This window comes from Apiospora kogelbergensis (assembly GCF_038363985.1).
Source record: "Apiospora kogelbergensis strain CBS 113332 chromosome Unknown utg000006l_segment0_segment0, whole genome shotgun sequence".
Lineage (NCBI taxonomy): Eukaryota > Fungi > Ascomycota > Sordariomycetes > Amphisphaeriales > Apiosporaceae > Apiospora > Apiospora kogelbergensis.
In genome coordinates, this window is record NW_027117423.1 from 2436629 (window position 1) to 2463762 (window position 27134).

Genomic DNA, 27134 nt, shown 5'->3' on the forward strand with positions numbered 1-27134 from the left:
GCCAATGAGCCGTGCTTGCGTTGAAGAAAAGTGACACCAAATGTAAGTTACGTGCCCACTCTGGCAATTTTGGCTGCTTTTTTGTTTGATTTGACTCCTGACGAGCGCCGAAGCACTTTCCGTCGACGAGGAACCCAAGGTCCCCTCTCGAGGCAGTGAGTACCGAGAGTCTTATAGCCCGGGTGCAACCGCTTTTTCCTCTTCTTCCACTATTCCTCCTGTTTCTCTTTCCATTCTTTCTCTCAAGTACAATACCGCTAGTATCTATTGCGAGATGAAGCAAAAACGGTCTGCTACGGTTATCAGGCTAGCGCCATGGCGATCGCTACCTAGACGTCTGTCGCTACGACCAGCGGGGTAGCCAGTCCCTGCACTGCCTGTACGGGGGTTTCGGTGCGCTGAGGAGCCTGTGCAGCGCTCACCAGTGCTATTCTACCCAGGCGCTTCATTGGCATGGGCAGTGAGTACATGTGGTTAGGGGGCACTATAAATTGCATCAGAGCCTAACCGACATGGTTTCCCGTCGGGCAAAATATTTCGTGATCGTCGTCGTCGTCGCCTTTGCTTTTGCTTCGCTTATGGGGCTTTCGGGGCTTCTGGAGATGGATTAATATAGCATGAAACACAAGAGTTACAGAGGCACATTGCCGGGGGCCTTTGGTTCTACCCGTATCTAAGATGGAAGAAGAAACCAAAGCCACACGATGTCACGCTCTGTTGGACCTCGATAAACTGTAATGACCACATGGCGCAACATTGCAACATTCCTTGCGTGCTCGTCAAGGTTCTTGCAGCCGCTAGCCTACAAGGACCAACTGACTGAATCCACACAGAAAAGAACCGCTGTCTTTCAGCGTCTGAGGTAGCCAGCTAGTGTTCCAATATCTTACACCCATCTCTACTGCATCCTGCCATCCGTAAGGTTGGGCACATGTAGATTTGAATCGGAAGGAGGACGTGGATATTGCGATGCACTTACATTGGGAATACCGACAAGTGATTCCTTAGTTACCAAGTTCGAGTGCAACGGTCAAGCGCAACATAACTTCTGTGTGTCGGCGCATCGAAGTTGGAGGCGGTGAACATCTGGACAAGCTCCGATGGAATGGATCGTGCATGGATCACCCAGTTTGGAGCAAACAGCCAATGGCTCGTGTTGAACCGAGATAATTTCGTTTATACTACAGTAGCTGATCTTCCATCAGCTGTTCTACATCCCATTCACCCTCTATAACCCCTTCCACCTCTATAGCCGCCACCTCCGCCTCGGCCTCGACCTTGATCATACGGCCTTTGGCCACCGCCCCTGCCACCATACTGATCCCGTCCAGGTGGCTGGTTGTATCCACCATAGCTCGGCGGAGGCGCTGGTGCCTGGTAACCGCCCTGATACCCGTACTGGCCGCCTTGTGACTGTTGGTAGTTGCCACCGTAGGCGCCCGGCGGCGGAGGCGGCAGTCCAGCCCCAAACCCGGCCTGTCCTGGAGGAGGCGGCACCCATCCTGGCGGCACCCAGCCTGGTGGTGGTGCCGGGAACGGATTTGGTCCATGTTGTTGATGGCCATGGCCATTGCCATAGCCGTTGTTACGTGGCCGATCTTCGCGTCCGCCACGGGAATCAGGGCCATAGTTCATGCGTCCTCTGTTGCCGCGGTAGCCTCCCCGGCCTAGAGGGGCACCGCCATGGCTGCGGCCCGAGTTCCGCATCTTACCCTTCAATTCTTCGATGTCACTGTTGTTCAGAGCAGGGGTAGGGAGTTTAGCCCCGGGTAACAGCATCGATTTATGCGTATGGCTGCTCTTGGGCATTTCGTAGTGGACACTGTAATCCTAGGTTAGCCGTATGTCCTGTACAGTAATGGATGCAATGCTTACGTTAAAGATCGGTCATCATCCAGGTCAGGGAATGCCTTGCGCTGCAGCGGATATTCCAAAGCACAATGCGGGAGATAGTCTGTCATTTTCTCGATGATTCCTGACAAACCCTGGCTGGCTCGCGGGTCAAGTTTGTATATAGGGTCGCCTTGTTTCTTGGAATAGAAGTTGCTGATGACGTCGTCGTATAGTTCTTGGTTAGCCTCAGAGAGCAGAAGCACGTCCTTTCCAGGCTCGTTTCTGGCTCGGTCTTCCGGGCTTAACAAGGGATACTTCTTTTCAGCCGCGGCAAGAAGGCGAGGCATGTCAATGAAAGGTAGCAGCGCAACGCCTTGCCATGCCATTTTCTTGCCATTGAGATCAATCTCAAACTCTTCGGGGTAGAAATCGATGATGTCGCTTTCTGGGTCAGTCATGAGATCATGGAAGATCTCAGGAAGCACATGTTTTGATGCGGCAGGTTGGACGCTGAGCAATTGTTCAAAGGGCTTCGAAGTTCTGCCCCTCTTGAAATCAATCTTCGTCTTCACAATGTCGACGAAATCTTGAGCAAACGGGGCATAGTGGTAAGGGTAGTACCATTCCCAGCTTGCGCAGCCTTGGAAATAGTATTTCAGAACCCATGCCAGCCCTTCGACGTATGCGCGAGCCACAGTGTGTCGAAACTCGATGTCTTTGGGATCAGCATGAAACTTTTGTTCGTAATATCTGTCGGCGTATCCGTCTTCCCAAAGCTTGACGGTATCCTCAGACGGGTCAGGTTTGGCAGGAGGAGGTTTCTCGGTTTGAGGTTCACTGCCTGGAGTACTCGCCGAGTCGTTCTCGATCATATCAGCTTTTCGTTTCCCAAGGGCAGATGCCGAGTCCTGGTTGTCCGCTCCATCCTGCGCCACTTCCTTGGGCATAAGTCCTTGGATTTGACTCTTGAGAACAGCAGCAGCGCTCTTGTTCGCCGCATTCGCATCTTGGACCGCACTACGGTTAATGACCATATCGTGCGTCAATGTATTAGACAGGGAAGCAGGGATCCCCGCATTGCCATTGCGATTCTGGTTGTTGAAACGGCCGTTCCTCTCGTCATTGAGCCTTCGCCTTTTAGCGTTGGCCTCTCGCCTTTCCTCACCTTCTCTTCGCCGCTTGAAAATCGCGTCCTCTTGTTTAGCCAGTCCATTCAGGATGAACTGCGCCTTCTCAAGGTCGACATCACCATCCTTGGTCATGTAGCCTCCCATGACAGGGAGGTTGTCTCTCCAGATGGCGCTCAAAGTGTCGATGCTGTTCTCGCGGATTTCGAGGGCAGGGAGATGGGGCAAGAAATCATTACCAACGAAAAAGCACATGAATACCCAATCATCGATGGCCCGCTCGAGATCCCAACGGAAAGGCAAAGCCGGCACGTGGAGCTCTACCGCAAGGTACTCGCGGAGAACGGGAACGTGTAGCCAAATGAAAGGCTTCAAGGGCATCTCCTTGTCATTCTCACCATCCTTCTTCTTCGCTTCACCACGACACTGGGCGGCTTCGTGCCCTGGCTGACCGCAGATCTTGCAGGTTCTCACCCTGCCCTCCTGGGCGAAGACATCTTCACGGAGAACGCGGAAGTGAGGTTCGTGCGTGGCTAATGCCAACATGATGAGATCGGCATCCAATCCATAGATGACATGTCGTGTATTGGGGTCATGATCCGGCGAAGCGCGTTGAGAACGGACGAAGTTCATGATCTTGTGCTCACCCTCACCTGGAATGGAAGCATCGGATATGATGACCTTCATATTTGCCCAACCAGCGTCGGTATTCAGCTTATAGGCACACCAGTATCTCAAACTGCCGGCCAGGATATCCATAAATGGGGTTCCCGGAGTGATGCTGTTCGAGTCGAAGGCCTTCTTGGCCATGGCCTCGAGCGTCTCCGGGGGCAACACACCACCATTCTGCTTTTTCAGCATCTTGTAGTGTTCCTCTTTATCGGCTGCCTTCTCCTGGGCCTCCTGCGCGGAACGGAAACGACGGGAGCGTTGTTGATTCATCTTGGCACGAGGCGCGACACCATCTATTCAAAAGTCAGCAGGCAGGACTGTGGTTTGTCGCGACGGAACCAGAACATACCAATAGCAATCATCAGCAGTTTCTTTGGGCGCACCATGTTCACCACGCGCTCGGTGTACTTAAAGATTTCCAACATCATCTCCTCTTCATCTTCGGGCGCCGGTCGATCTTCAGGATGCGAACAAGGGTGGACAATGCCGTTCATGTCCAAGTAAAGATTGTCAAACTCTTCGCCGTTCGGGTTTGGTCTCGTAGTGTCCACAGGAATGACTGTGCCATCGTCCATGACTACGGGCTTGTCCTCAATCACTGGTGAGATGATCTTGGGGTATTTGGTGGAAAGCCACCTGAAAGCTGCAGGAATACCCATGATGGCGGTATTCGTACGGATTACCTAAAGTGCTTCGCGCTACCGGGGATTGTTGGGTTTTCTAGAATAACGCGCCGCTGGGAGAGACGGGATGCGACAATGGGGTGGTGGTCGCAGACACTGTCGTCAGTGTCAGCCTTCAGGGATTCAGGGAGCCTCGATGTCGTCCGGCGCATGGGCTTTCCGCAATTTCGGTGCGCTTCTAATCCTCTGGAATAAGTACTAGAGGAATGGGAGATGGACGAAAGGATGCCACGAAAAAGTGCGGCGATGTCGAAAAACCACTACTCTTCTCGGATGAGAAGGCTCCTGGAAAGTATCCAACAAAGCGCATCGGACGCAGAGCTAAGAGACGTCGCGTTCGCACCGGCCCATAAAAAGCTCTTATCGATAATCGCAGCTGCGAACAATTGAACCCGTCCACCGTCGGTAGTCGCAAGTGCTGCCCATGCATTGTGGCCAGGTCACTAGGTACTTATGCTTACTTACAGAGCTAAGCACTAAGGCTTGGTCGCCCCCAGGTGTTGAATGTATGCACTACAAACATACCTAAATGTAGCCAGACAGACTCCTTTCTCCTGAAGAGCTTCACTATCCCCCCACCCACGCTGATATGCACAGCTGGAGGTAATTACTTGCCAATGGCTTGGACGATAGAAGAGCACATCTCAAGTGGTTTGTTCTAAACCATGTTCTCCTCCATCGCCACTGCACCTGCTAAGCAGTCGGTGGGCGAAACCATCACCGTCCTCAGCGGCCGTCTCAGCTCAGCAACCCTTCTCGAAGACCGCCGCGCTGCTATCCTTGGTTTACGAAGCTTTGCGAAAGATTATCCCGCCTCCGTAGCATCTGGGGCTTTGCGAAGCCTGATAGAAAGCCTATCCAAAGATGGCGAGGATGTCGATACCGTCAAGGTGGTTCTCGAGACCCTTCTAATGCTCTTTAACCCAAACCAGGACAGCCCAGAAGCATCCGAGGAAATCGCACTTTGGCTGGCCGACGAGTTCACCCAGCGCCAAGAGAACGTCACCCTTTTGCTTGGCTTCCTCGAGACCGCCGACTTCTACTCCCGACTGTATTCGTTGCAATTGCTGTCCGCTATATTATCGGCCCGTACCGAGAGGACTGAGGACTGTGTTTTCAATGCACGCCTGGGCATATCGAGACTGGTTGCTGTTTTGGACGAACGACGCGAGGCAGTTCGCAATGAAGCCATCTCGCTACTCACGTATCTGACTCCTGCGAATACCGAAATACAGAAAATTGTGGCTTTCGAGAATGCATTTGAGCGTATCTTTGCCATCATAGCGGCAGAAGGTGGGCTGGTTGAAGGTGACCGTGTCGTGGAAGACTGCCTCATCCTCCTGGCAAATCTGTTGCGCCTCAACGCGTCCAATCAGACCGCCTTCCGGGAGACGGGATATGTTCCGCAGCTCTCTAGGCTCCTAGAGAGCAGCTATCAGCCACCGAAAGAGGGGGAGGAAATGGCATCGTGGGCTCAGCAACAGGGCAACAGGAACATATATGCTCTGCTCGCTGTCATACGCCTTTTCCTCGTGCAGGGGCTGTGGGAACACTTCAAAACCAAGCCTCCTTCTGGCAACACGGTGTACTATATCATGCCCTGCAACTAGCTTTTACTCAGACCGCAGAGCTCTTCATCAGAGCCGAGGTGAGACACTTTTGCCCAAGTCCCTGATTGTCCCATGATTAATCGTAGATGGTTGTAGGCCCTTTCCACCTGTGCCGACATTATCAAGGCGAACCCTCAGTTACAAGAGGGCTTCGCACAGCTACGAGTGCCGTCTGTATTAGAGGATGCTATGCCAATGAACGGCCAGAACGGAAACGCTACTGGGCCGGTGGTTGTTTATGTGATAGACGGCCTCCTAGACCTCACGCTTAGTGTCACCGCCCTTCAAGCTTTCGACCTACGATTGGCGGCATGCCAATGCATCAAGGCCTATTTCTTCCACCATCCTGAAATCAGGCTTCATTTTCTGCGACGGGCAATCGAAGGACACACGTCCGGGAGAGATGAGACGGCCAACGTCCTAACAACCTTGTTGCAGCCGTCGAGCCAAGTCACTTCGAACGATCCCTATCGTCATTGGTTCGCCTCTGTCATCCTGCTACATCTTATTCACGACAATACAGAGGCCAAGGCCCTGGCCATGTCGGTCACCGAGGGCGATGCTGAAAACGGCGAGGAAGTCGTTACGAGCATTCAAACTATCACTGCTCATTTAATCAGTGGACTTGCCCGCCCGAATTCGGAACGCACTGTGGATGAGCGTATAACCGTCGGATATCTCATGCTGCTGTTATGCTGGCTATTTGAAGATCTGGAGGGCGTGAATGACTTCCTTGGTGAAGGCAGCAATATCCAGAGTATCGCTCAGGCAGTACACCAGGCCCCTAATGGCAGTCTAGTGCAGGGACTTTGCGCAATGCTCTTAGGCGCTTGCTATGAGTTCTCGACTAAGGACTCCCCTATACCTAGGTCCACGTTGCACGACGTACTGATTCAACGTATGACACGGGAGAAGTACATTGATGTCTTGACTAAACTTCGCAGCCATCCTTTCATTCGAGACTTTGAAGTAATGCCTCAGAAGCTCGACAATTCTGGCAACCTCCCAGAGGTCTATTTTGACGCCACCTTTGTCGACTTCTTCAAGGATAACTATAGTCGTATCCTCCGTGGCATAGATCGGGAGCCTGGTATGGAAATTTCTGTAGTCACCAACGGCGTGCAAAAGGGTATCTCGCGCGAGTTGGTGGACTCTCTCCGCGCACAACTCGAAGAGAAGGAGCGCGCTCTACAATCTGCTCTAGTGGATGTGACATCTTTCGAACAGCGTCTAGGACAGGAGCAGGCGGACCATAGGCATTCGAAAGAATCGTCCGCATCCGAGCTTGCAAAGATCAAGGAGATCAATGAAGCTCTCCAAAGAGGCCATGAAGAGGAGGTTCAGTGAGTGATGACTTCGTTTCTTCCTGTTACATGTGCAGGCACTAACAACATGTAGGCGGATCAAGTCACAGCTGAAGTCTCAAGAGGATGCACATCAGAAGCAGCTAGAAACGGCACGTCGAGAAGTTCAGAAAGTCACTGATAGAATCCACGAGGAACACCGTGCCAAGGAGGAGGAACTTCAACGACAACTCGAGTATGTCAAGAAGACAGCTGAAGCAGCAACCGCTCGTGCGCAACGACGTGCAGAAACTGAATTGGCCGAGGCGAAGAAGAAGGCGGAAGCCGAGCTAGCTGAAGCCAGGAAGAAGGCCGAATCCGAGATCGCGGAGGCGAAGAAAACGGCCGAAGCGCAGTCAACTCGCGCGCAGAGGCGCGCAGAGGCTGACATGGCAGACCTCCGTGCTACCATCAGCCGCTTTGAGATTGACCTGATGAAGGTAAGTCACCTGCCCGTAGCGGTCATATTTCTCTTTACTGAATGGACTACTAGGCAAACAAGGCAAAAGCCGAAGAGCTTCGATCTGCTCAAGACGAGCATGCTGCAGCCCTCAAAGCAGCACAAGAAGCACATGGTTCCAAATTCGGTGCCGAAACTGCGCGGGCTACCGCAGCCGCGGCAAAGGCCAAGACAGCTGAGGATAGAATCGGCGAACTCGAGAAACAAATCGCAGATTTCGAGAAACAGATCACACAGAGGGAGAACGAAACGAAGAAGGCAAGCCATTAATTCTACTCGCCTATATAACAACCGCGTGCTAACATTGCGACTTCAGGCTCAGTCACAGTTGAAGACCAAGGATGAGGAGAAAGCCGCTGTGCAGACAGAGCTCGACGACCTTCTTATGGTGTTTGGCGATCTGGAAGAGAAGGTTGAGAAATACAAGGTAAGTTTGATGCTAGCATGACATTTTCTGTTTTTACTAACAACGTCGCAGAAACGGCTCAAGGGGCTTGGAGAGACCGTGTCAGATGGTGAAGGCGATGACGACGACGACGACGATGAAGAAGAAGACGACGACGAAGACGACGACAATGAGGTGGATTAGAGGAGACGCATCCGAAAGTCTAGCGACTCCTTTATGTGGTCTTTGCAAGCCAAACCATCGATACCCTCGAGTTCAATTTACTGGAGTTGGTCCTATACACTGCCCCCTTTTGTGAAATGCCGCCCGAAACTGCTTGGCATATAGGAGGGGTTCCTGCTGTATGGCATGTTCTATGTTTGTCGATACCTACCTACCTACTTGCAGCTTATACGGACTTACGAATCGATCAATGATCAGCAGGCGCACAAAGTTGAATGTTCACGTGGTATATGTCGATGGGTGCTAGACAAGCGTTCCCATGACGAGCCAAGACTTCAAAGAGCGAGATCGGTCGGAAATTGTATATACTTGTCTGTATTAAAAATCCTATCTCGACTACATATCAAGCAAACATGCCTTAGTTGTTGAGGAGTCGACGGAGCGTCGGCCGATTCCACAAGACAAGCAGCACTAGTAAACTGAGCTTGACTCGCTATTGGCTGGGGCTGCCACTGCTTTTAACAACCACAACCTTGGAAATTTTGGGGCTTTTTTCGATCAAAGGATTTTTATCGAATTGGCCCAATCCGCTTGCTTGCCTGTGCTTGTTTGAATCGGGCTCCGTTGTGCACATACACCCTCACTCACCACGATCGATTTGTTTGTCGTTTACTTGTTGCACAAATTTAGTGATTTGGCACCCAACCCCTAGACTCACATAGACAACCATCATGAGCCGTCCCAGCAGGCCAGAAGATCCCCTCAGCGATTCCGAATCGTCGGATTCGAGAGAAGACGAAGAGGGCTGGAACGATGTCGAGGAAGACGAGGAATCCCAAGAGGTTATCTCCTTCCTCGACGACCGGGTCTTCCCCGATGTCGTAGCCATGCTTGCCCACTGCAAGGAGGCACACAAGTTTGACTTCTTGGCCCTTCGACAAAAGCTGAGGCTCGATTTCCATGGCTGTGTTAAGTTGGTCAACTACAGTAGGTTTCTATCTTTCGCCCGGGGTAGTAATGATAATAACTAACCACGTGTATCAGTCCGCCAAAGAGTTCACGAAGGTCTGTCTGTGTCAGAGCAAGACATCACCAAATCAATGATTGAAGATGACCAGTATCTGAAGCCTGTCTTGGAGGATGATGCCGTCATTATTGGGCTGTTTGACCTCCCGGAGCTCGAGCCGGAGCATGCCCCGGCTCCGGGTGCTGAGTCGTCCGCCGTGGACGATCTCCTGAAGCGCAATGCTGATCTACAGGAAGAGATCAGCCGCATCACCGCGCAGTTCGAGAGCTACCGTACCACCGTGTCAGAAACCCTGGACCAGCGCTGGGGCGATGCTGCGGAGGCCGAAGCGGCCGCGCCCAAGGACAAAGCTGTAACCGTAGCAGCCGGACAGAAGAAGCCCGAGGATGCCAGCAAATATTACTGGGAGTCGTATGCTACCAATGGTGAGTATCTTCTCGCTCTTCTCGTTAAGCAAAACTGACAGCATCAAACAAGACATCCACGAGACCATGCTCAAGGATACAGTCCGCACCGAGTCATACCGTGACTTCATATACAACAACAAGCACATCTTCGCCGGCAAGACGGTTCTGGATATTGGCTGCGGCACAGGCATCCTGTCCATGTTCGCTGCCAAAGCTGGAGCTGCCCGGGTTCTTGCTGTCGATGCTTCAGACATCATTGACAAAGCACGGGAGAACGTTATCCATGCCGGTCTCGAGTCGACCATCACCCTGATCAAGGGTCGTATTGAGGAGGTTACCTTACCCGTACAGTCCGTTGATATCATTGTGAGCGAGTGGATGGGCTACTGCCTGTTGTACGAGGCCATGATGAACTCGGTCCTATGGGCTCGCGACCGCTACCTGGCACCGGACGGCCTGCTTGTGCCCGGTTCGTGCAACATGTGGATCGCGCCCGTCGCCGACAGCGAGTGGATCATGGACAACTACAACTTCTGGCGCGACGTTTACGGCTTCGACATGCGCGCCATGCAGTCTGGCATCTGGGACGACGTCCGCGTCCTGCACTGGCCCGAGTCAGGTCTCTGCGGCAAGCCCGCCGGTTTCAAGATGCTCGACCTCTACACCCTGGCCGAGAAGGACCTGACTTTCACGTCCAAGTTCAAGCTGGAAATCACGGCCGACATCGATGCGCTCGACGGCTTCCTGATCTGGTTCGACAACTTCTTCGCCCCCTCGCGCAAGGACAACGAGACCGTCAACGCCGACTCGGTGGCCGATGAATGGGCCAAGGCCCCGGCGGCGGAGAAGGAGCGCGTGGCCTTCACCACGGGCCCCTTTGGGACCGAGACGCACTGGAAGCAGGGGCTGCTCGTGTGCAAGCCCAAGAAGGACGAGCCCACCGCCTACAAGAAGGGCGACGTGTTGGAGGGCGAAGTCAGGTTTGCACCGCCTGCGGACATGCCCCGAGGCTTGACCATCTCGACGACCTGGCAGCTGGCTGGCTCGGAGCAGAAGCAGCATGCCCAGTCGTGGGATATGCGCTAGGTTCGCTTCAGAAAGCACAGTTGAACCACTGTAACGCAACATCTAGCGCTAGCAGAAATCCATATGCATGTTAAATGTGCCAGCCTGCGTATTTTATATCGTGTAATTCGCGCCCAGGAATAAACGCCATGGAAATAAAAGATTTGACATGTTGTGGTATTTCGCGTGGCATCTAGTGATGAATATTTCCCCAGTATATCATTGCGAGCTTGAAGATCTCTACACTGCCAATGCTTGCGCAAGGCGAGCAGATGCTTGTTATTTCCAGCCACCAGGGAATCCAGGAACCCAGCAAAGAGAGTGATCTCACTGACTGACTGACGTACGTGGGAACCGAACGAAGTACTCCAAACATGCCTAAGTAAGTATACAGGACGCTACAACGATGCCGACATGCTTTAGTTCTTGTCAGGTCTTGCCAGTTTGGTTCGAACAGCTGAAACCCTCGTACATTGAAATAGCGATCGAGCATCCAAGCAGATGCTGCCTTCAAACTGGCCTTAAGATATGCTCAACATGTCGTAGCACATATCCAACCAACTACGTCAGCAGTCGAAGCTAGTCACCCGATGAGCCGAACGAGGCTTGCGCCTTACCATACGGGATTATTAGAATGCATTTAAGATTTGAGAGGAGGCCGTTTCGACCCTTAAGCGATGAGACGGCGCTATCTTAACCGCGCAAACGGGCCGCGAAAGGGGTGATGATCGGATGCCAAAATTCTGAGCTACCTGTAAGCCTGTACCTACCTTAGCCAACGCGGGGGCAGACAAAGACCCCTTATTTTCAGGGGGCAGGAGGCTTGCTGAGTTTGTGAGATAGGACCAACCATCTCGAATAACTTGCTTTTCAGCTCGCGCCCACACAGCACCGATTCCAAATTTCAAGCCACAGTACGCGGACCGAACGTTTCACAGTGATACCGTCTATTCCTACATATTCCAGTGCGTACTGTATTACTACCCACTCTCTCACAGCTGATAGCGAGTTACAACAGGAGATTCCGACATTCCTGTTGCTGGCATTCAAACGCGCCCTTTCTGGGGATCGGCATGCGCAAGATTACGTCAAAGGCGCCGAATCGTCGAGAAGATCACGGGTCCACGGCCCTTGCGGTGTCTGTGGGAGGTCCATTTGGAAGTATGCTAAGGTCAATAGCGTTGCGCCGGACTGCGGAATCTGCGGAAGCAGGCTCGGCGGTAACATCATCACCAGAAGGAGGGAAAACCCAGGTGTGGATTATTCGGGAAACTGGGCACATGGCACAGACTTTAGCGAAATGATTGATCTGCCTGGCTAGCTGGACACGATCGATATCTCGCTGTATGTATGTGCGTATGCACGTGAATCCAGAAAATGGTCCACGTTATGGGCGGGGATGGCCTTCGCTGATGGCGGAATGCGGGCAGCGGGATGTTGTAGTGCCGAGGTTACACCTAGGTTACCTAGCAAAAGGGTCGAATTGCTTGGTCGGTATCTGGCGATCTCAGATTGATCGTCCAGAGACGAGGTGACTAAGGTTCATCTTCCTGTTGGTAATTGCTGCGACTTTTCTGGGTCGCCGGTTCAGCTCCCAGCTTCGGCTACCAGCGACCATTACCACGAAGAGTAATAGATAGACGGCTACCAGAGGCATGCAGTGCACGAACTTGGCCTCTACCATGCCTGCCTTGCTTACCTAGTCAGCTAGTGTTGGGGTGGACGCTGTCACGACTGCTGTCCACATTTTTGGTTCGCGCCCGAACCCCGTCTGCGTCTTAGACTCTGCCAGAGTTTTCCAGGGAACTTGCAAGTATTGGCGAAGGCAAGCAAAGTGCCTACAATTTGCAGACCTGGAGACATGTGGTTGTTGTTGATAAACATGACGCGGCCCCTATCAGACCCGGCTTTTTTCGCATAACAGCATGTCTTCAATGACACCTGTCAGTGCAGGCAAGTGCTCTTAGTAACCTTTAGTAGCGCTCGTGTTTCCCGATCCAGGGGTCCGATTCCAGCACTAAATGGGCTCGAGTGCAACCCTGGCAAGTTCCATGCGGGCGCAGCCTTGATGCATTCACCTCCGATTGCCAGTATCACCAAGTAGTCAAACAACCTCAGCCAACCTCAGAGCATCGCGCAGCAGGTGCCCCCTTACACGTTGCGAATGGGGCCTGGCGCCTGACAAAGAAAGAAGCACACGTTATCGGCATCAAACATAGACGGGCAAAAAGGCGCTCTCAGGAGATGTTGGGGAGATGCATGCATATACCTGTAACGTGATTTTCTTTTGGCTGGCTGGCTGGATGAGGAAAAAGCTTGGCTAGGCGGGAGATGCAGGGGTAGTGGCTGCTGACGAGCCACTTAAAGGGACGAAGCCAGAATGATGAAACGATGCGTTACCGGGATGTGCGTGGTGGGGGTTCTTTGTGGGCAGATGGGCCAGCTGAATGGGCAATGGCAAAAATTGGCCCTCTGCCCTGAACCGAGGGTTCGGGGCCCGATACCCCCAAAAACTCTAAAAATATTCTGATCCTGCCTGCCCTCGGAGTCGGATTCAGATTGCCTGCACCTAGCACCGTCCGACGGATGTCTTCCTGTTCGTTTCAGTCACGCCAGCATTGGCAGATGCATGAATGCGGTACTGGCTGTGTGTAGACTAGCACTTGCTGTAGCAAACACCATTTCTAACGTCGACGGGGAGACTTCCACCAATTGGGTGTGTACCTGCACGAGTAAGTAAGTACCTTGGCAGGGGGGAGGCCAAGGGCTGAAATGGAAGGGGGAGAAACAGTCGAAGACGAAGGCGCAGCTTCAAGACTAGACTGGTCGGAGAGTCCACACACCTACATCATCCATCGCATTGTTTCTCTCCACTCGGGCTTCCTTTTCCGTTAACCGCTTCGTCTTCACGCTCGTTCTCCTTAGGTAAAAAAAACGTTAACTCGTTTGGTTAGGGTGTTTGTTGCTGCTCTTTCTCTCGCTCTCGGTGCCTCCTGCCATTCGTTTTCTCCCTCCCTCGGAAGTCCAAGATCCTTTCTTCTACTTCTTCGCTTTCCTCTCAGTTCTTTCAACCCTCGTTTGACTGCCAGCTGAATCGATCGCCTGGTGCCATCCCGAAGCGTAGCACTACTTCACTCTCGTTTCATTCCCTAAAACACCATACATCCCTCCCTATGTTTTAATCCTGCGACGCCTAGATCTGCGAACATCTGGGCCAGTCTGACTACTCGTCCTGCGCCGTCCGATATATCAGCCGCCGTCCCCCGTGGCTTTTTGAAACACCCATACCCCGATGTCGATTCGTTCCCCCAGGTCACCACCAGGGAGAGGCTTTGTACAGTTGGGCACCTCGCACTCCGATCAAGAAAACATGATGGACGACAGCCAAGGAATTCCTCTGGCTCAAGTACGGAGCACCGCCAGCTCTACGGGAGCTCGCAAACCCAGTCAAGGACTGCCAGCCATGGAGTCGGCCGCGCCCACCAACAGCAATGAGAAGCAAGGCTTCTTTCACCGAGGCCGCCGCCGAGCGCAACCCGCCGGCCCATCTCGAGCCGACACCCTCAGCTCCAACGAAGTCAAGGTGAACGCCATGGGCAGAATCTACAACAAGATTATTGGCTTCTCAGTCGTCACCCGATACTTGGTCTACATTGTTCCCGTCGGCATCATCCTCGCTGTGCCTCTCATTGTCATCGCTGTGACCGATAATCTGGACACACCTGTCGGTAGGGCCACCACCGGCAAGGATGGTAAAGACGTCCATCTCGGGCCGCCCATGTGGAAGCTCTTCCTCTGGATCGAGCTGGCTTGGTTGACCTTGTGGGGGTCCAAGGTCGTTGTTCACCTTATGCCGCCTGTCTTCATGTTCTTCTGCGGTGTCGTCAGCGCTGGTACTCGGAAATACGCCACCGTTATCAGGGCCTTGGAAATCCCGCTCTCTTTGTTCTTTTGGGCATTGGCCTCGTGGCTGATCTTCAAAAACCTCATCATGGGGGAATTTGATGTTATCGGCTGGGTTTCCACTCTCAAGACCATCTTGGGTGCTCTGTTCGTGTCCACGGCCGTCTTCCTTGGCGAGAAGACCATTGTGCAACTGATCAGTATCACTTACCATCAGAGATCGTTTGCCAATCGTATCAAGGATTCCAAGCGAGAGGTTTTCTTGCTCGGTCTTCTGTACGATGCTTCTCGCACACTTTTCCCAATGTATTGCCCCGAGTTCGCGGAAGAGGACTACATCATTAACGACAGCATCGAGATGATGTTGACCGGCAAGAAGGGCAAGCGCAAGAACGGCGCGGCAACACCGATGCGGATTATCGGCAATGTTGGTCGCATTGGTGACAAGGTTACATCCGTTTTTGGAAACCTCGCATCCGAGATCACTGGACGTCAGGTCTTTAACCCCAATTCGGCACACTCGATCGTCGTTGAAGCCCTCGAGAAGGCCCGTACTTCCGAGGCCATGGCCAAGCGTATATGGATGTCTTTTGTCTGCGAGGGCAGAGATGCCCTTTTTGTGGAAGACATTGTTGAAGTGTTGGGACTCAACTACCAAGAAGAAGCCGAGGAGGCGTTTGCCGCCATCGATGGTGATGGTAACGGCGATATCAGTCTTGACGAGATGATCCGCAAGGTGATTGAGATTGGCAAAGAAAGAAAGGCGATTACCAACAGCATGAAGGACATCAGTCAGGCTCTGGCAGTGTTTGATAATATCCTACTTTTCATCGTGCTTCTAATCGTTGTTTTCATTTTCCGTAAGTGGCTTTATCTTGATGTACATGCTTTGGCACAGTATCTAACCGTTTCTATAGTGGCTTTCTTCCAGAGTTCGTTTATCACCACTTTGGCAACCGCTGGAACTGCCCTCCTTTCCCTTTCTTTCATTTTCGCCGTCACAACTCAGGAATTCCTAGGCTCCTGCATTTTCCTATTCGTCAAGCACCCGTACGATGTGGGTGATCGTGTCGACATCACGGGCCCTGAGAAGGAGCAACTCGTAGTGGAGAGAATCTCTCTGCTGTATACCATCTTTTATAGAATCGACAAGATGCAAACTGTACAGGTGCCCAACATTGTTCTCAACAATTTGTGGATCGAGAACGTCACCCGCAGCAAGGCCATGAAGGAGGTCATTGACGTGAATGTGTCTTTTGACACCACTTTCGAGGACATCGAGCTTCTCCGCGCTGAGATCGAGAAGTTTGTGCGGCATCCGGACAACTCACGCGACTTCCAGCCCGATTTTGCAGTTGGCATTGGCGGTGTTGGCGACTGTGACAAGCTGAACCTTAAGATCGCCATCAAGCACAAGTCCAACTGGCACAACGAAGCGGTCCGAGCTACGCGGCGGTCCAAGTTTATTTGCGCGCTCACACTGGCTTTGAAGGCAGTGCCAATCTACGGGCCAGCAGGTGGAGCTGACGCCCTGGGTGGTCCTGAAAACCCATCGTACTCTGTGGCCGTCTCTGATGCTGAAGCTGCCGAGGCGCGGAAGAAGTCTGCCAAAGCAAAGGACGAGGCTCGATTGGTTCCTCCTAAGCCCGAACGTACCTTCTCCAACGCCAGCAAGGTCGGGGGTATCGCCGGCTCTCCAGAGATGAATACTGCCCAAAACCTCAACAACCTAAACACTGCTCTGGCGGCTGAAAATGATTGGACCTATCAACGCGATGATTCGCCGCGCAGCCCTTCCATGGATAGAGTCCGCTCTCACGAAATCGATGATTTGCGCCGCTCCCTTACGAAGCGCGAGAGCCAACGTAGTGGACGCCGTAAGGCAGGAGATACACTACCTGGCCATGGTTTCGGTGGTGACGCCCCTGGCATTCAAGTGACACACCCTGAATTTGACGAAGAGGCCGAGACAGGTGGTTCCAGCAGTCCTTATGCGTACCAATCCAGTTTCCCCCTACTACCACCTATCCTCCACCGCAACAGCATCCATTGCAAAGTGCACCTCAGCCAAGCAGCCAATTCAACGCGCCAAGGCCACAGGACAACAATCCTTACCAACAACGATAGGGTCGGTCTATCACTATCAATAGAAGTGATAGAAGGGTAACGAAATAAGGGAACGGCGTCAACAAGCAGATTGATAATTATAGAGTGTCATTTTCAAAAGGGGGGTTATTGTTTGGTGTTGCCTTCCGGTTATACACTACCGGTTTCATTTTCGGCTTCTGCACGATTATGCCGCGATGATTATATCACGGCCAACAAAATGGGTCTACAGGAAATGGGATTTCCTCTCACTATAGATAAAATTGGCATGAATTGTCACACCGGCGTATTGACATTGAACGTCCAGCGCGGCTTAGCTGTTTATTCCAGGTCAGGACAAAACCGAGAATACAAAACACTGTATACTAGTAATTGATTAAAGCGATTGAAATATTCCACCACTCGAGTGCCCCATGCCTTTTCTTGTCGTGTGATTCGAAACTCAGCCTATCGACTCGAAGAGTGATGACGACTCGAGTATGCTACACCTGCAGCATGTGGAATATTGGCAAACCACAGAACACAGCAAACAAAAACTGATATTTATAGCAGAAGGCTTGACAAGACGAGTGGTCCGTCGTTGATGAACACTGTTAAACTGCGTACGTAGTTCTTCTTCTCTTCCTGCTAAGAATTTCCTAGATAATAATCTACACCCCCCGTCCTCTACGACATTGAGGGAGTTTACTAGTAAGCAAACTTGAGTGAAGCAAACGCCTCGACAAAAATGCAAACGCCGCCCAATGCAAGTGGGAGAAAAACAATTCACCGCCAAAGAGGAGGTCCGTAAGAGACTGACCAGACCACCATAATGCCGCCCTGAATGCAAAGGCTCGGTTTTTCCCACCACGTGTCCGCAGACAAGTGAGACAGGGAGAGATACAAAGGGGTACCTAGAAGTCCCGCAGGACACTCACCAGATCATCGAGCTTACTGACTTGACCCAGCAGTCGACTCTGGATGTCGAGGAACGACTGATACTCGTTGAAGGCATCGCCGGAGAGCTTCTCCTCCTCCATGCCCTGAACATCGGATCGCTCTACGAGGGAGAGGATGTTCTTCTTCTTCTGGGCTTCGACGTCGAGCCGTTGCAGGTGCCGCACCATGGCTTTGTATGTGTTGTCCAGGGTCCGGGTCAAAGTGCGATGCTCATCAAAGAACCAAAGGAACAGCGTCCGGGCCGCAACGCGATTGTTATCCCTCGGGACCTCCTGTACATCGAGGAAGCCGGCCAGCTCCATTTCTACCATCTTCATGTGTACATCGCCCTTCTGCATCAGAGCCATCGTCGGCAGGGTCTTGTCGTCGATTTTCCCTTTCGCTCGTAAAATCTTGATGAGCCGAAGTCCCTCCCTGCCGAACGTATCCTCAATTATGGTGTCAAGCTCTACGAATCGTAATTGACGGAAGAGAACCTCGAAATCAACAGTCCATTCGCCTTGATCACGTGTCCCGCTGTGCCGGACGAAATGTATGCCGGATTCTGCAAGGACCAGCAGGTGTTGGCGCATTCGCTGCATGCGTTCCGCCTTCGTCGGTCCCTTGTCTGCGAACTTGACTTTCGTGTCTTTGGCGCCATTTTGGCCAAATGCTTCTCCGTCATCTCCGCCATGGGTACCATTGAGATGGCCGTTTGCCATTCCCATATCCACGTCGTCGTCATTGTCTGAATCCTCCTCGATGGAGGCTTGGCCATCTATCCCATAGTCGTCGGCGTCTCCTTCTCCAGAGGGTGGCTGCCTCTCGACCTTCTCGGCACTGGTCACATTGATCTGATCTGCCGAGGGTTTGCCGATTCCCCGAAAACATCCACGGATGCTTTTAGGTACTCGAAAATCTCAATAGTGGTAACGGTTGGAGGGTTTAGAGGATCGATACTATCGCCGCCCTGTGGATCAGGCTGGCAGCAAGGTAGCTTTTTGCTCAAAGCAGTCAACATCGCCCCGTATACTTGAGCGGTGGTGTATCCGACGTGATCGTCCACAAACTGGCAAAGTCTTTGGTTCCGAAGCTCGACAAGGCACTTCTCATAGTTGACCCGTAGAAGGATCGAATCCTAAAAAGAAGCATTAGTCAGGGGGCCTGTAACTCTAGTCTTGGTGGTTGCTGGGAAAGCCTACCTCAATGGCATCATCGTCGTTTGCCGCGGAGAACCCGTTACTTCTGTCTCCGTTGGCCAATTTGCGACGCTTGGCCCCAGACCCATATAGATATGCAGGCTCCAACCGCATTTTGAGATCCTGACTTTTATTGCGGATGTCCCTGACAGTATTGGCAACCCTTGTTTCATGTTCGCCCTTCTGCTTGCCACGCAAGCCGCTGGGATACGCCTTCATCAGGTCTTTGTCGACCTCGCTTTTGATATCCTCGGGAGATTGCAGCATTTTCGGGCTGAGTGGCTCCAGGATGCCAATCGCAATAAGATGCGCAATGTCGTCTAGAACCTGGTATCCCGATACTTGGGGTTCCTCGGGTGCAGTATCAGCAAAAGAGTCGTCGTCTTCATGACTGTTGGGCTGATCTGATAAGCCGTTGACATTTTTTGCCAGCTTGCCGTGGTTCTTTAGGTATGCGTCCACGATGCTGCCGACTCTCATATGGCCGGATGCCATGACCAAATGCACTATCCTCTTTGCATCTTCACCATAGTTGCGGTGCACGCAGTCAAGGATCTTGCCATTGCGCACAATATTGTATGCAAAGTAGTGATTGGCCTCGTAGATTGTCCGGGAGGTATCCGAGTCGGTATAGTGGTAGACTAGGTTCTGCTGTACTAGTACGGCAAGGCCATGGCGAACTTGGCGCAGACCCAGGGAAGAAATACGGCCAAGCTGCTGGACGGTTGAGCGGCCTGAGGCCATCAAGATCTCGAAGATGCGCTGCGATAGCAAAAGCAAAGAAGTCAGTCATATAAACTCATAGGCGCAAAGTAGGGTGGAGCAAGTCCATACGGAAGGCAGCTGGCCATACAGCTCTCGAATGAGCAGAACACAGAGTTCCGCCGCATTTTTGGTCTGATTGTAAGAAGACATGTTAGCAATGATTAAGGCACAGAAACACTGGGTGCCACGAGCAAGGGCAAGCACAAGGAGCGCGAGGTTCTAGACGTGATGGGTGCCGGTTTTGACTCACCACCTGCCACGACATGACTGACTTGTGATGGCGCAGTCGGCGAAGGGGTGTTGTAGATTGCGATTAGGTGGGATGAGATCAAAGGAATACTGGACGTCGCCGAAGAAGAGTGGTTGTGTCCTTGGGACGCCTGGCTTCTAGAGATCCTCTCACGAACTCTAGAGCCACAATTGCTACCGTAGTGTCATTTGGGAAGAAAAGGTAGGATAGTTGAGAATATGCAGTCGCGTTGCGGAAAATAGTCTGGTCGTCGCGATGGTACAGCAGCATGAGCTTGCAGAAAAATTAAAATAATACAGCACTGGGGGTACCCACCGCCAGCGGGGTTATGCGCCAGTCTGCCTTAGGTAACCTCTTGACAGTGCTACCTCGTTACCTGTAAACTTCAGCACATAAAAGCGACAATGTCATTACAAAACAATGGGAATGAACGCCAATGAAGGTAGCTGCCCTCTACCCAACGGATCTACACAGGGGACCAGTGTGGGTTGACATCCTACGTGTATATTGCGGACGAGTGACATCATCTGGCAAGCTTGAATCTGGCAGGGAGACTGAGAACATGTTTGTTCGTGTCCGTCTTGTCGGTGCAGTTACCTAACAATTGCATGTAGCTGTCAAGCCACACTGGCGTATTGGTCAGTTGCAGTTGTATAACCTACCCTACTTGTCTATGTAGCAGTTGGGAACAGCTTACTCCGTAGAATTGGGATACTTGTGCGATACGGTCTACAATTCATTGATATCTGTTTGCGTCAAGGAACGTATATGAACATCATCATGCACGGCATCAACCTATTACTGGCCAGCTCTACGGAACAACTGCCAGCAACAGACAGTGAATTGACTTACAATTGAGGCCAGTTGATAGGTTAGGCGAGAACCATCAGCTCGGCCTAAGCCACATTTTCTGGTCCGAGCTTCCTGCCCGGAACCTGCCTGGCAATGTTGCGATCCTTAGCCGAAAAAAGCTTCCAGTGTATTTCGACCTTCAAACGTTGCGTCTCATCGAATCGTCAATTGCCGACGAACAACAATCCCTCTTCCGTCAATATGATCTCCAGAGCGGCTCTCTCGCGAGGTGCCCAGCTGGCCGCCCGCAGGCAGGCTTCCACCAAGCTTGGCCAGCGTGGCTACGCTGCTGCTGCGTCCTCCGCTCCCTCCGCCTTCACCTACGAGACGACCGATGTTGCCGGAGTCAAGACTGCCACTCGGGATTCGCATGGCCCGACTACCAAGCTTGCCGTCGTCGCCAAGGCCGGTACCCGATACCAGCCTGCCCCTGGCCTGACCGTTGGTCTGGAGGAGTTCGCCTTCAAGGCACGTCTCGACATCTTACGATCCCACTGTGTCGGGCAATGAGCTAATTAGTTGCAACGCGTGCAGAACACACAAAAGCGATCCGCCCTGCGTTTACAGAGAGAAGCTGAGCTTCTGGGAGGCCAATTGGTTGCTTACCACACCCGAGAGGCCCTTGTTCTCGAGGCACGCTTCCTGCGCGAGGACATCCCCTACTTCACCGAGCTGCTGGCAGAGGCCGTCTCTCAGACCAAGTACACCAGTGAGTCAGCACCGCGAACACGCCCTGGAGATGACGGATGATGCTCATGCGTGCACTCTTTTAGCCTACGAGTACCAGGAGGATGTCGAGCGAGTCATCCACATCAAGCAGGCCAAGCTCCAGGCTGACGCCGCCGCTCTCGCCCTCGACTCTGCCCACTCCGTCGCTTTCCACCACGGCCTCGGTGCCCCCTGTATCCCGCGCCCTCAACTCCCCTGAAGGGATACCTTGATGAGAACTCGATCGCAAGCTTCTCCGAGGCTGTCTACGCCAAGTCTAACATCGCATTGGTTGGCGACGGAGCTACTACCTCTGCCCTCTCCAAGTGGACCGAGCAGTTCTTCAAGAGCGTGCCCGCCTCCCCCTCCGGCTCCATGACCCTGAACTCCAAGGCCACCACCTACTACGGTGGTGAGCAGCGAATCTCACACACTGGTGGAAACTCTGTGGTCATGGCTTTCCCCGGTTCCAGCTTCGGTAAATTCAAGCCTGAGATCGCCGTTCTGGCTTCTCTTCTGGGTGGCCAGTCCAGCATCAAGTGGGCTCCTGGTTTCACTCTTCTCTCCAAGGCCGCTGCTTCATCTCCTGGCGCCACCGCCACCGCAACCAACCTCGCGTACTCCGATGCCGGTCTTCTCACCATCCAGGTCACTGGAAGCGCTTCTGCTGTTCGCGCGGCTTCTCAGGAGGCCGTCAAGGCCCTCAAGAGCGTTGCCGAGGGCGGTGTCAGCAAGGAGCATCTTACCAAGGCCGTCGCGAGGGCGAAGTTCGACGCCCTGGTCTCCAGCGAGTCGGGTGTTTCGACAATTCTCGCTGCCGGCTCCGGCATTGTCCACACCGGCAAGCCTTTCCAGATTGCTGAGACGGCGAAGGGTATCGAGGGCGTCTCGGCTGAAAACCTGAAGACGGTATGTTACTCCTCTTTCTCATACGTTGTAAAGACAATAACTGACAAGTCCTGCAGGCTGCCAAGGCTCTCCTTGAGGGCAAGGCCTCTGTGGCCGCTGTTGGTGATTTGCACGCACTGCCGTACGCGGAGGAGCTTGGCCTCACAGTATAGACGGGGACAATGGATACGGACGTGTACCAACAACAATTCAGCTCACTGCTGTAAAGTCGAGCTTAGTATTTGTGCATATAGTAAATTCCCTAGACTTTTCCTCAACCGGACAATGGTGAAATCGAGTAGCATATGGCCTTAAATTAGATTGCCCCGCGCTTTCAAGATTCATGATAATATGTATTCCTTTTGTTCCTGGATACATAGACTCGCTTACTGCGGGATGACACTACAGGCTGCGTGTGACTTCCTCTTCAAGAAGGACAGAACACCTAACTAACGTACACAAATGTACTGGCGCATGTAGGATTCTCATTGGCATGCCTCTGTAACAACTGATTTTAAATTTTTCGAAAGAATAGAACATACAATGCATCCCCCTGTAAACTGAGCGTGGTACTTGCTGTCTGGAAGTCTGGTAAATCGAGCAGGATGGTTCGGCCCAGTACTAGTCACGTGATGGGGTCGGCAGCCGGTGATTTTTCGAGATCAGCTTCGAGCCGGAGCTCCCTGTCTATCCGCCAATTCAACGAAACAACCTCACCCATACCAAACCCCATACAACCCTCTGCGACCGTCAAAATGGTGTTCGCTTGGAAATCCGCCGGCCTCAGGTGAGCCAATTGATCTGCTTCGGCATTACAGCGACGACTGGACCGCTGCCGAAGGAGGGGGAACGAAGCTAACCCAATGCCTTTTTCTCACCAGCTACAACCGCTACCTTGCGATTGCGTCCCGCGTCGTGCGCCGCAGCCTGAAGGAAGACAAGAGAATCATCGCCGAACGACGGGGCGAGACCGACTTGCGCTTCGCAAAGTGGTCGGTAAGTGGCAACGAAACTCGGAATGCGACCTTTGATGTTGGGAAGGGCGACTAACAGATTATCCCTCACAACAGAACGGCAAGCAGGGCGAAAGCAAGAACTTGGTCGACGCCAACTCTTCCGCCATGGCCGCCAATGCTGGTTCTTCCTCTTAAAGACGACCTCCTCATCATCGAGACGCAATTGACACGACACTCGGGGTTGGCAATGGAATGGAGAATGCCAGCTAAGGTGGTGACATGACGGATAACCCGAAGAAGGGTCGTTTAGAGACGGACGGGCTGCGCTGCTACAAGGCATGCCCCATGTAGAGCTGTACAAAACCAAGCATTTCATAGACATCGTCAAAACGTTATCTGTGCCTCCTCCAATTGCCCCAGTGACTTGTTTGCGGTGCCATATCAAATTGCCATGCGTAGCTTCCTACTGCAAATGCTACCAAGGCTAGAGAGTGGCCAGCAATCAAGGCTCAAGTCGAGCGCAAGCCCCATTTTGTTGAGCTGCAACTCGGCTGTTTACCTCATGTACCCTCCGACGACTTTACAAAACGTTCCATAACATACCTACATGGGATTTTTGGTCACTTTGAGCACGTTGGACTCAATTGGAAATTTTGGCACCGGAGTAATACTGGATAGCATGTACGGCTTGAACAGCTCCAAAACCATCCAAGTTCATCTCTAATTCCTTGCCACGCATTGCACAAAACCGGTCCGTGGGGTTCTTTACATCTCCACTGAATACAGTACTGGAAACGTTCTGTACCAGTCCTGCTGTCTCTTTACCTTGTCTCCTTTGCTCTCGGATTTTGTTGCTTTCTATGGTTAAATCCAACGGAGGGTGAAAGCACAGTTCGATCAGACAGAGACCCAACAGATTCAGAACCAACCCCCACGTTCTCGTCTGCACATCGCGGGGCAAGGCGCCTGTCAGAGTCATCAAGATGGACGACGATTTCCCGCCGCCTCCGAGCATATCCCACCCGGGCATCGTCGCGCTCGATATCACTGACAAGTTTGCCTCGGCTGTAAAGAGTAAGTCCAAGCCCATTCATTTCTGAATACACTATAGCAATCAAATACTAAATTATCCTCGTAGCCCTTCCGCCAGGTCAGATTGTCAAAGATGGGCACTTCACCCTGTTCGAGTCCGTCTCGGCCCTCGAGGTATGAGCAATGCGCCAATGCCCCTCGCTGGTTTGCTTACGTTTACAATCCCTTCAGATCATGGACCCCAAGATGGACAGTGGGTGTATCGAGGAAGGGGAATCTCTCGACGAGGAGTATGACACAGCTCGTGATTTGCTCCCCGAGGAGGTTCTTGGCATTATTGATCAACTCCTGTGTCTAGAGGTATGGTCTTGTCCGGTCTCGGCAATGTGCCGTCTCTCAACTAACATTGCACCAAGATGGCCTGGCATCTCGGCTACCCTTTGTCGCAGACCATCTTGACCAGTGTCTATGTAGAATCATTTCTGCGGGACCCCGATGCACCTCTGAGCTCGATGACGTTTGTACGTGGCTCTGCACCGCAAGCCAAGCAGCCTAAATTCCTATTCGTTTTAAGAGCATACTGCGCTGGTATGTTGAGGGCTTGTCATTGTGTCAATGAGATTGTGAAAGACGAACTATACTACGAGGTATGCCGTTATGCCATCTACCTGGGCCTACCATCTACGCCGGCCCCGAAACTGATTGTGTTACAGGAGGAGGATTTCGTGACCAATACTTACGACCGCAACTTCTTATCGCACATCGACCTGGCAGAAGTTACCGCTTTACTCCAGGCGACAAGGGCTGACCTTCGGGAACTCAGCAATGATGTACCAAAAGATCTGGCTCTAGCCTTGGATCTGCGCCTGGAATTGCGTGTAGCCTTCTTGAGAGCAATGGAGTTGTACCCCCTGCGGAGATCCAATCCAGATTCGCTGAAAATGCCCTGGATACAGATGAAAGCGCTCATGAAGCACTTCAAGAAGCAGCATGAACTAGCCAAGTCTGTGCCCGAAGCTTTTAGCACCAAGATGCAACGCCGCCTAGCGAGCACCATGCCACCCAGGCCCATTGTCCAGCTCAGCTTCGACGATACGCACACCCACTTTGAACAAATGTTTCAGGATGGAAAGGATGCGATGGATGTACTGAAATATGTCGACCCCCAAAGCCTCCTAGTGAGTATAGTCTTATGAGATGGGCACGTTTGGCAACTGACATATCTTCAGCATTTTGTATCTACATTCCAAGCGAGAGACCCCCAGCCGCTTGTTTTCATTCGAACAATGACTCAGGGCCTGCTCTTCAAAGACATGATTGTACTGGGTCATCATAGCTTACGAAGGATACTCGACGACGATCTGGCGATCGTGGTATTACCAAATGCGCGCCAATTAGACCCGGCAAACGACACAATAGAAGTCCCCACAGATCCTCGTCACCAACTGGCCGCACAGATGGAGTCATTCCGCCAACGTGCCGCAGAATGCTATCTCGATCTCTTCAGAATATTTTGCCAGAACCGATGCAGGGTGAGACGGACCTTATGCCACAGTATCCAGCAATGGGACCATCTTCAGGCCGATGTGGAAGAAATAGACGGCCTTTTGCAGGTGTGCCTGGATGAAAAGTCTCTGACAACTGCGTTGGGTAACATCGGACATTCACTACCTCTATCATCATGGGCATATCTTTACAAACTACGCCAAATGGAGTGGATCGTCCAGCTGGGCTTCGAACTGGACGTTTATCAGCCGGATGAGCTGGCCGGTATGTACTGGTACCTAAACTACCTAGCCAAGACACGAGCGCAGCACGGCGATCGGATCAAGACGTTCGTCCTGCGGGATTTTACTGCGGCCCAGGAATCCGCGTCGTGGAGCCAGACCAAAGAGCGCAACTACACGAGGTCCATCGCCTACATCCGTGTGACGATGCTCGACGCCGCCTGTACGTGGGAGTTCGCCGACGGCCTGTGCTGCCTCTATACGGTACTGCAACGCCTAGGTCTCGTCAAGACGCCCTCGCGTCCCTATAGTAACGACGAGCTGCGCTACGAGATCCGCATGAAGCCCTTCGTCAACATCGGACTTCCCCAGCTGCCCTCGTTTGACGACTTCACCAAGGCCACGGCCCAGCCCGAGACCTCCATCGCCGAGCTTCTCAAGTACGCCGAGAACGCCGTTGGCGGCGCCAAGAAGGGATACGAGGCCCTGAGCCGCATGAACGACCTGCAGACCTTCTCGGTCGGTTGCAACGATCGCTGGCTCGCCAACATCAAGGGGTGCCAGAAATCAGCCATCTATGCGGGTATCGCCATCACGGCGTTGCAGAAGGCCATCGAGACGGAAGGCGAGGATGCCGCCGATCTGAAGCTCAAGGTAGAGTTACCGCAGCCTGGGAAAGGGTACCACGATTGGTGGATCGTGCCGAAACTAACTCCCACGACCGAATCCTGATCCCAGCTCGCTGCTTTAGCATGCTATGCAGTACCTTGCAGCGATTCAGAGCATGCCAATGCTACTTATCTTGGAGTGGGCAAGATGCTGCGGGATTTACTCTTCGCAGTGTCTGCCACTATGCATGTACATATAATCAGGAGGTAGGCACACCTTTTCGTGTATTGGCATGACCCAGCGAATAATTCAAAGCAGAACAGATTGTATCATATTTATTGATTCGTTGTCTATAAAGCAACAAACCGCCCATAGGGCTCGGGTGTGTTCTCATAATTGCAGCCCCGGGTATAAAGCCCTTCAGCC

General features: G+C 52.5%; 8 protein-coding genes across 8 annotated transcripts; 6 read left to right on the forward strand and 2 right to left on the reverse strand.

Moving 5' to 3' along the window:
• Positions 1 to 329: 329 nt before the first annotated feature.
• On the reverse strand, positions 330 to 4291 carry PG998_009627 (5'-3' exoribonuclease 2; the record flags this gene model as incomplete). Its single annotated transcript, XM_066876443.1, has 4 exons — positions 330 to 484; positions 1314 to 1822; positions 1876 to 3925; positions 3982 to 4291. The coding sequence occupies 4 exons, from the start codon at positions 4289 to 4291 to the stop codon at positions 330 to 332; spliced, it is 3024 nt and encodes a 1007-aa protein (XP_066728599.1).
• Positions 4292 to 4980: 689 nt separating this feature from the next.
• PG998_009628 (uncharacterized protein) lies at positions 4981 to 7998 on the forward strand (the record flags this gene model as incomplete). The annotated part of the gene is made up of 5 exons (XM_066876444.1): positions 4981 to 5898; positions 5937 to 5963; positions 6022 to 7268; positions 7324 to 7708; positions 7762 to 7998. The coding sequence occupies 5 exons, from the start codon at positions 4981 to 4983 to the stop codon at positions 7996 to 7998; spliced, it is 2814 nt and encodes a 937-aa protein (XP_066728600.1).
• Positions 7999 to 9027: 1029 nt separating this feature from the next.
• Positions 9028 to 10816, forward strand: PG998_009629 (uncharacterized protein; the record flags this gene model as incomplete). Its single annotated transcript, XM_066876445.1, has 3 exons — positions 9028 to 9283; positions 9341 to 9748; positions 9801 to 10816. 3 exons carry the CDS (start codon positions 9028 to 9030, stop codon positions 10814 to 10816), a joined length of 1680 nt encoding a protein of 559 aa, XP_066728601.1.
• Positions 10817 to 14165: 3349 nt separating this feature from the next.
• Positions 14166 to 16865, forward strand: PG998_009630 (mechanosensitive ion channel; the record flags this gene model as incomplete). The annotated part of the gene is made up of 2 exons (XM_066876446.1): positions 14166 to 15558; positions 15616 to 16865. The coding sequence occupies 2 exons, from the start codon at positions 14166 to 14168 to the stop codon at positions 16863 to 16865; spliced, it is 2643 nt and encodes an 880-aa protein (XP_066728602.1).
• Positions 16866 to 17697: 832 nt separating this feature from the next.
• Positions 17698 to 19836, reverse strand: PG998_009631 (DNA-directed RNA polymerase III subunit RPC3; the record flags this gene model as incomplete). The annotated part of the gene is made up of 4 exons (XM_066876447.1): positions 17698 to 18562; positions 18634 to 18860; positions 18925 to 19683; positions 19756 to 19836. 4 exons carry the CDS (start codon positions 19834 to 19836, stop codon positions 17698 to 17700), a joined length of 1932 nt encoding a protein of 643 aa, XP_066728603.1.
• Positions 19837 to 20989: 1153 nt separating this feature from the next.
• Positions 20990 to 22557, forward strand: PG998_009632 (ubiquinol-cytochrome-c reductase complex core protein 2; the record flags this gene model as incomplete). Its single annotated transcript, XM_066876448.1, has 5 exons — positions 20990 to 21256; positions 21323 to 21497; positions 21562 to 21659; positions 21719 to 22405; positions 22462 to 22557. 5 exons carry the CDS (start codon positions 20990 to 20992, stop codon positions 22555 to 22557), a joined length of 1323 nt encoding a protein of 440 aa, XP_066728604.1.
• Positions 22558 to 23139: 582 nt separating this feature from the next.
• On the forward strand, positions 23140 to 23535 carry PG998_009633 (uncharacterized protein; the record flags this gene model as incomplete). The annotated part of the gene is made up of 3 exons (XM_066876449.1): positions 23140 to 23171; positions 23266 to 23380; positions 23455 to 23535. 3 exons carry the CDS (start codon positions 23140 to 23142, stop codon positions 23533 to 23535), a joined length of 228 nt encoding a protein of 75 aa, XP_066728605.1.
• A 788-nt stretch (positions 23536 to 24323) lies between these two features.
• On the forward strand, positions 24324 to 26831 carry PG998_009634 (uncharacterized protein; the record flags this gene model as incomplete). Its single annotated transcript, XM_066876450.1, has 5 exons — positions 24324 to 24414; positions 24479 to 24546; positions 24604 to 24732; positions 24789 to 25550; positions 25602 to 26831. The coding sequence occupies 5 exons, from the start codon at positions 24324 to 24326 to the stop codon at positions 26829 to 26831; spliced, it is 2280 nt and encodes a 759-aa protein (XP_066728606.1).
• Positions 26832 to 27134: the final 303 nt, after the last annotated feature.